This window comes from Lactuca serriola, chromosome 4 (genome assembly GCF_051521515.1).
Source record: "Lactuca serriola cultivar US96UC23 chromosome 4, Lser_US96UC23_V15, whole genome shotgun sequence".
Lineage (NCBI taxonomy): Eukaryota > Viridiplantae > Streptophyta > Magnoliopsida > Asterales > Asteraceae > Lactuca > Lactuca serriola.
In genome coordinates, this window is record NC_136411.1 from 16,969,991 (window position 1) to 16,980,749 (window position 10,759).

The 10,759-nt window shown below is 38.5% G+C and overlaps 2 protein-coding genes across 2 annotated transcripts; one reads left to right on the forward strand and one right to left on the reverse strand.

Annotated features, from left to right (window-relative positions):
* The first annotated feature begins 7,698 nt into the window (after positions 1 to 7,698).
* On the forward strand, positions 7,699 to 8,262 carry LOC145098074 (uncharacterized). The gene has a single exon (XM_079035750.1). The coding sequence runs from the start codon at positions 7,699 to 7,701 to the stop codon at positions 8,260 to 8,262; it is 564 nt and encodes a 187-aa protein (XP_078891876.1).
* A 718-nt stretch (positions 8,263 to 8,980) lies between these two features.
* EXPA1 (expansin A1) lies at positions 8,981 to 10,398 on the reverse strand. Its single transcript, XM_079038255.1, has 3 exons — positions 10,195 to 10,398; positions 9,788 to 10,085; positions 8,981 to 9,702 (listed from the first exon to the last, which is right to left on the reverse strand). The coding sequence occupies exons 1-3, from the start codon at positions 10,325 to 10,327 to the stop codon at positions 9,396 to 9,398; spliced, it is 738 nt and encodes a 245-aa protein (XP_078894381.1). The 5' UTR covers positions 10,328 to 10,398; the 3' UTR covers positions 8,981 to 9,395.
* Between the last annotated feature and the right edge of the window lie 361 nt (positions 10,399 to 10,759).

The window sequence follows — 10,759 nt, forward strand, 5'->3', positions numbered from 1 at the left end:
GATGGCACCTTATCAAGCTTTGTACGGACAGAAGTTTCGTACGCTGTCTTGTTGGCTTGAGGCTGGGGAAAAGCAGTTTATGGGACCGGAGTTAGTCAATAAAACTGCTAAAAAGTTGAAAATAATTAGGGAGATAATGTTAGCAGCTCAGGATCGTCAAAAGAGTTATGCTGACAACAAGCAAAGACCGATGACTTTTGAAGTTGGAGATTCGGTTTTGCTTAAAGTCTCATCGTGGAAGGGACTTATAAGATTTGGTAAAAGGGGAAAGTTGTGTCCAAGGTTTATTGGACCGTTTAAAGTTCTTCAGAGGATTGGGAACCAAGCTTACAAGCTAGAATTACCCGAAGAACTGAATGGAATTCATAGCACTTTTCATGTGTGTTATTTGAGGAAGTTCACGGGAGAAGTTCCCGACATGATTCCACTTTCCGAGTTAAGAATTGATGAGAACAAAAGGTTGATTGAAGAACCAGAGGCAATCGTTGACCGAAAGACTAAGAATTTGAGACGCAAGATGGTCGAGTTAGTGCTTGTCCGTTGGAAACAAACGAATGGGCCAAATCTCACCTGGGAGACGGAGAGTGACATGATGAGTCATTATCCGCATTTGTTTGTTGATGTGTGATTCCGGGGACGGAATCATTCTAAGATGGAGAGAATTGTAACGCCCTTGTTTCCAGGCTAGACATTTATGACGATGTAATAGTCTAGGCTAGCCTGTGTAACCTATTTTGAAATAATAAGAATGTATTATTTGAGTATTATGTGTTTTATGCTTAATTGCTTAACTATGTGGCTTAAATGAATTAAGTATAAAAATAAGCGTGAAAATGAAATGTTAGATAATACCGATATCAATGCGGGATGACATAGTGGTCGTGGCAAGGTTTCTAAATATATAAAGAATGCCAAAATCCGAGTTATAACGAAGAAGTTATGACTTGTCGAAGTTTCGCAACAAAACTGGTACGACACGGCGCGACGTAAATAGTGAATTTACGATAGAGCGATATTTAGCCAAAACTTTCTAAATGAGAATAGAAGATCTCATCTATAGTAGTCCAACGGTGAAAAGACAGACAAAAACGGACGTCATACGAAGGAGTTACGATTTTCTAATGGAGTTTTCCTGTCTCGGCCTACTAAAAAATAATATAATAAAAATTAAAGTCAAAATGACTCGACGAAGTCAAAATGAAAGTTGTAGATCTCGTTTTTACCTACGTGTCGATATAAAGAACGTCGAAAACAGAGTTCGTATGCAAAAGTTATGAATTTCTGAAGTTCGGGGCGCCAAACCCCAAAACTGTCAAAGACCACGACGTGGACTGGCTTCTGACGCCTTCTGGAGCCTGATAGAGCAAGTGGAAGATGACGCATGCAATGACGTTCAAGCCCACGACGTGAAAACACTATTCACGACGTGAAAATCGAAAAATCAGCCCTATAAATAGAATCGAAGAGCATTCGGGTTTTGGTTGCTAATTCCTTCACTCTCTCACTCCCGATACCCTCTCTAGCTGTCTTGAAGTACCCCCGAAGCCTCGGTATCATCCCGAGACCTGAAGCAAGTCCCGAAGCCTGAAGATACCGAGAAGAAAATCGTTTTCGAGCTGAAGCTATGACTGCAAGAAGCCCGGTGTGTGAAGATCTTCCAGATTTACCGAAGAATACTACTCTTAGAGCTGTAGTGTTGCCCGATCATCTTCTGATCAAGTGAGTGTGTATTCCCTTTCTTCTAACACATAGATATTAAGTATCTACTCTAGAATATGTGTTATGTATGTATAAATATACGTGTATATATATGTTATCTGTTTATTTGGAATGAGTATCTTATCAATTTTTAAGTTGCATATGTATGTTGTTATCTACAAAATGTTGGGTAGAACTTGGGTAGATAGTTGATGTGTGATAAACTGATGAGAGACCTCGATGTGATTGTGATCTAGTCATTCAGCAGAATATGGATGACGACCACGGACTCTTTCTAGATTGTCATGTGGAATGCTGGCAGGCTCATAACCTGTAGGTGTTGGTGAACTTGGGTGTTCGTTTGTTGTATTCTATCCCCCTCATGGTTTCCTTTAGGATATCTATTGTTGAGGAAACCCCTTTTGTAGTAATGTGTGTCCCGATGAAAATCCTAGATTAGGTCCCTTGTGATAGTTGTTGTTTTAGGGACGTAAAGTGAGGATAACAGGAATGGGTAATCGGGTTATTGTTGGTTGGTGAAATTAAATATAATTATTTATTGTGGGTTGAAAACCCTATATGCTCACCAGGCTCCCAAGCCCGACCCACTCAGTTTCTTTGTATTACAGGTAGTGGTGCAAGAGCATAAGTTGGAGAACTTGTGAAGATGTTTTTGTTTATAGACCAGTAGTTATATATAACTGTGTAAGGTCTATGTTTTATTGTTTATGCTTTTGTATCTGTATCGAAACATAACATCCGGAGTTTTGATATAAATGAAAATATATTTCTTTAAGAAATGTTATGATAAACTTTATCTTATCATGTATTGTTTTGGGGACAAATTCCGCAACTCTTTTAAATCAATGGATTTACTCTGAAATTATTTTAAAAGCATAAATGAAACCGGTCTTTTCTGGCTGTGATTTTGGGGATGTCATAGTGTCTAAATGGTAAAATGGGGTGTCCATTTAGCCAACCCCTAATTGAGATGAATCTAGTATGTGTGCGTTTGATATTTGGACATTAAAAAATCGATTAGTAAAATGATAAAAACAGTCACCAATACAATACCTTTTTCTTTCATTATATACATCACCAATACAACTACCTAAATTTCACTTACTACCGATGTGGGAATAGGTAAGCTAGTTTATTTCTCGAAGCGTGGATATGGAGGGTCGCGAGAACACCAGAGGAGCAAATTCAGGTAGGCACAATAGCGATTAGGAGGAGATACGCCGGAAGAGAAAAGCTAACAGTTCTGACAAGGGCATCACCACTTTCTACATTACAAATCTACAGGCAGGGGTATCGGTGGACATGTTAAAGAGATCCTTCGAGAGTTATGAGAAGTTAGTAGACATTTACATCCCAGGGAGAAAGGATAAAAGTGGTTCATTTTTTGCTTTTATAAGGTATGCAGAAGTAAAAAAAATATTGATGGCCTCTTGATAACGCTAAATCTGGTTAGATGTGGTCACTCCATAGCAAAGGTTAATATCACTAGGTATGGGAAACCCAATAGTCATAAGCCAACACCTAAACTCTGTCGACCGGAGGTTTCTAAGGTGAGATGGAGAAACATTAGCACTGGGAAATCGTATGTTGAAGCTGTCACAGACAAAATAGGAAAAGGCGGAATCCCCCCCCCCCTCCTCCCGTGGGAATTCCGATGGTCCAATTGAAAAGATCTAATGCGCTTGATTCATGTAACAGTCGATGCCTTATCGGGGAAGTCAAGGAGATAAAGCTTCTTAATGACATTCATGTACTGTTAAACTCAGAAGAGAGTGTGTCAACATATGTGTACTATGTAGAAGGGTTAAGAATCATTCTAAAATTTCATCTTCAGGGTGGAGAGGAAGCATACCTACAAGATGAACTCAAATGGAATAAGTGGCTAAATTGGCTCATATCAGGATTTATGGAAGAATCACTGCCCGAAAGGTTGGTCACGGTTAGAATTATGGGGTTACCAGTCCACCTTCGCTCTGATGATAACATAATCTCAATCGCAAGTAGGTTTGGGAAGGTATTTGAAGCAGATGGTCATAACTGGAACATTGTCGACCTATCTACATGCTTTGCAACCATTCTCTCAAATTATTGGAAAGTCATAAACAATGAAGTGATTGCAATGTTCAATGACAAACATTTCACTGTGGGGGTTATGGAATGTGAAAACAATTGGGAGCCGTTCTTCAATCAAACTTTTCCGGAGCCACCTCTATCTGATTTTGGCGATACTGATGGTGTGGGGGGGGGATGAAGAATCTGATGATATCTCGGAGGAGGAATCTGATGAGGAGGGTATTTCAGACACATGGATTAATCAAGAAAAGTCAGATGAGATTGAAGAAGGCAAAATTGTAATGGAGTCAAGTGAGAAATCCAAAAACAACGACGCGGACGGCCGGTGGAAGTCTGAACCGGAGAAAGTGTCGGACAATCATGATCAGCATGAACGGCAGGACCTAATAATTGCAGGAGATGAATCGTCCCTGGGTGTTGAAGTCCTGATATTATGAGTCTTCCCCAATAATGGTGAATTAAATGCACAACTAAACGTGAATCAAAACGGAGCTACAATTTCGGGTCAAGTATCAAACCATTCATTATTATATGGGCCTAACTTCCATCATGCACACTATAATTGTATTAGCCCAATTAACCAACCAAACCTCACTGAATTTGTCGAGCTTGGAGAATAGCAATCTAAAAAGAGAAAACTTGGGATCTCCAATCCCAACTTTGCTCATAACGATTTAATACCTAGACGGCTTGATCAAGAGTTTCAACTAATCCCACCCACAGACCCGGCTCCTGAAACCTCGTTTGATCTGAATGTTGTGTTATCGACCAAAAGTTGCAATGGAGTCTCCAAGGACTCTTACTCTTCTTCCTCGAATGAAATTCTAGGCCTCCTTAAAATTAGAAACAACGTTGGGTTCCAAATTGGGGAAAATAATAAAGATATTCTGGAAGATGTGTTGGAAGTGAACATTGATGGTAAAGGTGACACACATATTCCCAAATGAATGTTCTAAGCATTAATATAAGGGGGTTGAGTGAGGCTCGCAAAGTAGAGTGGATAAATGATCTTAAGATTAGGAATAAAATTGACTTCATTGGAGTACAAGAAACACACATATCTGAGATAGCTAGCAATGATGTTGCAGGTTGTTGAGGAAGTACAGGTTTTGAATTCGAAATTGTAAAGACCCATGAGAAATCTGGTGGACTGCTCAGTGTTTGGGACTCAAATGTTTTCGTGAAAACTAATACTATATCTTCCAGGTACTTCCTATCCATCTCGAGACAATGGAATGGATTTCCAGGCACCACCACTCTTGTAAATGTTTACGGACCTCAATCAATTGCTGATAAGTGAGTGTCATGGAATGAACTGTTGAATCTCAAAATAGTGTATATGGGATTTGGGTCTTCCTTGGGGATTTTAACGTCGTGCGCAGGAGTGACGAAAAGTTCAACTCGTCTTTCTATAAGTATACTGCAGAGGACTTCAATTGATTCATAGCTGAGGCTGGATTGAAAGAACTCAAAATGGGAGGGATGAAATATACTTACTTTCAGGAGGAAGGGAACAAACTAAGAAAAATTGACCGATTTCTTGTGTGCCCAAATTTCATTGGGGTCCAGCCAACAACCATGGTCATTGCTCTACCAAGAGTACATTCTAGTCACTCTCCGATCATTCTAAAACCTTCTTTCATTGACTTCGGCCCTTCACCATTCCGGTTTTTTAATTCATGGCTGCTCAAAGAAGATTTTAATAAGAAATTCACCGAGGCATGGTCTAACTTCTGTGGATTTGGTACCCTGGATAACTTTCTAAAGGCCAAATTAAAATATGTGAAAGGCAAAATTCGTAAGTGGAAGAATGAAGACTCCAAAAAAGAAGCTAGCTCGTTATCCTTTCTAAGGAACAAGGTAATTGAGATAGAAAGAATAGCTGAATCTAGAATGCTCGCTGATTCTAAAAGAAACCTATGGCGGGAAGATAAAGTCAAGTTGTTGGAGGTGGAACATATTGCCAAACTTGATCTTCAACAGAAAGTGAAAATTAAATGGCTTACTGATGGAGATGAAAATTCCAAGTTTTTCAGTGACACATTAAAAAATAAAAGCGGGAAAAATAAGATCCATGGGCTGATTGCAAACGGTTCTTGGACAACTGGTCCAAATTTAATCAAACTTGAAGTTTTCCAATTCTTTGCAGGAAAATTCAAGGAGAGATGGCCCAAACGCCCGTTGAGTGTTGTGGTGGCGAGAAGGTGCCAGGCCCTGATGGGCTAACTTTTAAGCTTATCAAAGCCAATTGGGATTTAATGAGTGGGGATATTTTCAACTTTGTCAAATATTTCGAACAACATGCCTCTATGGCAAAGGGATGCAACTCGTCTTTCATCACATTGATACCTAAGGTGGCTGACCCTCTCTTTCTTACAGATTACAGGTCCATCAATCTTATCGGATGCATGTACAAGATTGTAGCCAATGTTCTTGCCTTGAGATTAAAATCAATGATAGGTTCTGTAGTCAGCGAAGTCCAATCCGCGTTTATTCCAGGACGAAATATACTAGATGGACCTCTAGTAATCAATGAAATTTTTTCATGGGCCAAGCAACTCAAAAAGAGAATATTTCTGCTCAACTGGAATTACCTTGACTCAGTTATAGAGCAAATGAACTTTGGGGCCATGTGGCAGAAATGGATCCATGGTTGTCTAGCTTCATCGATGACATCAGTGTTGGTTAATGGTTCACCAACAGATGAATTCCCCACATCTAGAGGCGTTCGGCAAGGAGATCCGCTATCTCCTTTCCTTTTTATTTTAGCGATGGAAGGATTAAGTCTGGTGATTAAAAGTGCATGTTCTAATTCTTTAATTCGGGGTATTAAGCTACCAAATGAAGGGCCTTTGATCTCTCACCTCTTTTATGCGAATGACGTTATCTTTGCTGGCGAGTGGTGTAGTGAAAGTATAAAAAAACTTGTCTCGTATCCTTAAATGTTTTCATATTTCATCGGGTCTTAAAGTGAACTTTTTCAAGTGCAGATTATTTGGCATTGGCATATCTAAACAGGAGACTCAACGTATGGCACGAATATTAGGCTGCATGAAAGGGTCATTTTCGTTGACATATTTGGGCATCCCAGTCGGGGCAAATATGTCACTAAAGAAAAATTGGCAGCCCATCATAGATAAGTTTCGAGCTAATTTATCAATCTGGAAAGCCAAATCACTCTCATTTGGCGGGCGTCTCACTCGGATAAAGTATGTGCTAAATAGTCTTCCACTTTATTATATGTCATTATTTAAAGCACCATAGGGAGTTATCAATCTCCTAGAAAAGATAAGACGTAAATTTCTATGGGGTGAATCAAAGATACATTGGGTGGACTGGTCTAAAGTAGTAGCAGCAAAAAAGGATGGAGGCTTAGGAGTTGGAACTTTAAAAGCTCAAAATATATCTCTACTTACCAACTGGTGGTGGAGACTATTAAATGAGGGTGACTGTCTATGGAGAGAAGCAAGTGTAAGTATCCATAACTTAAAGAAAAAACTTGCCTCATACATTGCAAAGAAAGCATTCAATGGTGTATGGTGTAACATCTATAAGGCGATTTGTTCCATTGACGAGATGAACCTAGATAGGAATAAGATGTTTAAGCTCGTTCCTGGATGTGGGACGAAAATCCTATTTTGGAAAGATACGTGGTGTGGAAACCTTCCTTTTCAAGACCGCTTCCCAACTTTATATAACAAGGAAAGGGTTAAATGTTGTAATTTAGAGGACCGTCTCTCCGCTTCTGGCTTCACCTGGAATTGGAAGCAGAAACCAAATGATACCACTTCACTAAATGAATTATTGCAACTTTACACAACCATTGAATCGATGGAGGTGCCTTCTCAATCATCCTTTGGTTTTTGATTCATACCGAACCTGGATGGCTGCTTCACTGTTAACACAATGAGGAGAGTTCTTGACTCAAAACTTATACATTATAAAGGTCCTGTTGTTTTCTGGCCCAAAACAGTCCCATTAAAAGTTCGTTCCTTTGTGTGGCGGGCAGATTTGTCGAGAATCCATGTGGCTATCGAGTTATCAGAAAGAGGAGTAAAGGTTCCCAATCAGATGTGCCACTTATGCAACAAAGCACTTGAATCTGTTGATCATCTTCTTGTAAGTTGTGAATTTGCAATGGGTGTTTTTGAATGCGTGTTCAAATGGTGTGGGATAAGAACTCAACAATTCTCCAAGGTGAGTGAGGTCATAAATTTTGCAGCTTCATGGGGAAATTGTCCAAGGAAAAGAACAATCGTCAGCACCATATTGTTCTGTCTACTGTGGAACATATGGAGGGCAATGAATGATAGAGTTTTCAAGGATTTGAAAACTTCTTACACAAAAGTAGCCGATAATATCATCTCACTATCGTTTCTATGGTGCAACCACAGGAGTAGTAATGGATGTGGAAGTTGGGTTGATTGGTGTTGTTCGTCGTTTCTTCACCTTACTAATGTTGTCTTGTAAATAGTTTGCAATTTCCTTTTTAAACCCCTTGTACTACTTCTACGTTTTAGCTTATTGCTAAGCGTAGACTTTTGTTTTGGTTATTATATATCATATTTGTTGTTTCAAAAAAAAAAAAGTAAAATCATTTTGTTTTGGTTATTATATATCATATTTGTTGTTTCAAAAAAAAAAAAAAGTAAAATAATAAAACGATTAAAATGATGGGAGCTAATTAACAAAAAAGACTATTTTTTAGACAGGTTATAAAATGCACATCAATTCCATAAACACCAAATGCAAAATGATAGTTTTGAATGGTTACTATAAAATTATTCATATATTGCAAAATGTATGATTTTTTTTCTTCAACAATAGATTTTAAATGGTGACAACGTTCTTAATTTGATATGGGCCTTATAAATTTTATCCAAAAAGAAATTTTTATTTTCTTAAATGGTTCAAGTTCAAGTTCAACTTCAACCCTTTTGATTATTTTTGTGATTTTCCTTTTAAATTGACAACCCGGAAAGAGAATGTCACATCATCATTTTGATTTAAATCATTAATCAAACGAAGTAAATTGATTTAATACAAAATGAATTTTATATACATGTTTATAAGTTAAATGGCAAGGACACTAACATAAATCTGGGATATAGCTGGCTTCAACTTAAGTCATCATCAATACTTGTACACTATGCAGAAAATATTATACAAAATGCAACAAAACCAAATGTAGTAGTAGTAAGTAGAGTAGTCACCTTTCATTACTAATAAAAAAACGTAAATTTACAACTTAACACCTCACAAAACCCAATACAATGCAAAAATAAAAAAGATTTCTAATGGCCCAATACCAAGGGCAAAAACGTCAATTACGACTATGGCGGGTGGTAATAGTCCACCACTGCCCTAAAACACAAAAAAGAAAGAAAACCAAACCCAAACCCAAAACAAACCCTAGGGCACCCTAAACTAAAAACTAGATGGGCACCCTAAAAAACAAAATGACTAAAATGACCCTATCAAAATAAGCCCTTAGTCATTATAGCAGTAGTGTAGTAGTAGCTATTGTAGTTGCTAAAAGATACAATAGTAACACCAAGGTGACCACTAAAACCAATTTCCCAAACAAGGGTAAAAACGTCTTTTCATCTGAATTGGGCACCAGCGAAGGTCTGCCCGAAAGACCAGCCAGCAGGAACAACATTGTTAGACACCACGGTTTTACCATCACTTGTGGTGACCTTAAAAGACAGACTCTGCCCGTTGAGATAATTGTTGGATTGCCAATTTTGCCCCCAGTTTCTTGACATTTGTTGCCACCCAGTCTTTGACCCTTTAATTGCCACCGAATGAACATCACCGGCGCCACCCACATTTGTAATCAACACCAAATTGAAATACGAATGTCCATTGATTTGGAACCTAATCCCACCCCTTCTAACGCATGGTATCCTACAAAACAAAGAAAAATACGTTAAGTGAAGTTACCATAATACCCTTGTGAGTTGGGTGTGAGGGTGTTTTCGTAATTTCTCACCTTCTGTAAGCAACAGGGACGATTCCGGCTTTGTATTGAGCAATATGTTGGAAGATAGGCTGAGAGAGATCGAAGTGTTGGTTAGGAGGGTTGCACCACCCACCGTCGGAGTTCGGTGGGCAGAAGTTGGTGGCGGTGACCTTAATAGACCCCGGCAAACACCATTGATGGTCATTCACGCACTTGATTTCAAAGCACGAGCCACAGCTCAAACCATTGTTGAACAAAGCAGTACTTAACGCTGCTGTGTTTGTACCATACCCTTGACTATACAGATTCCCATACCCACAAGCACCACCTATCAAAATAACACCAAATCTCAGTCAATTAATCGAAGAAATAGAGAGATAGAGATAAGGAGAGTAAAGATTTGAAGATTAGAAGATGAAGAAAAACATATTACATACCCATTGTGCCGGAGGCATCACCACCGCCGTAGAAGGTGGCATGTGCATTGACCCAACCACCGTCGCCATTGACGGAGGAAGCAATTGAGAGAAAACCCACAACTAAAAAACCCAAAATAGCCATGGAATTCATTCTAATAGAAGAATGTGGGTTGTTTGTGAGGAAGATGAGTAAAAATGGCGAGGTGGTTATGAAGAAAATTGGTGGAAGTCTGAAGCATATAAATAGGAGTGTTTTGGGGGTTTAGGGTAAAAGGGCAAAAGGGCAAAAGGGTACCCCACTTGGAAAATATTCAAAATATTGTCGCGGGCCGCCTATGAAAGAATTAATTAATCAAATATTCAAAAAATGTATGAACTCAAAATTTATTTTAAATCGAATCAACTATTATTTTCTATTACATTCAATGACATGTTTTTTTTTCTATTGTTAGATTAATTGAAACGTTTTTTTTTCTATGATGTTGTAGTATTTTAAAATTGTTGCTATTGTATTGGAGTTGTTTGTTGTTTAAAGAAATTGCGCGAGTTGTGTTTTTTGTCTACAAAGCAAAAAGAAAAGTAG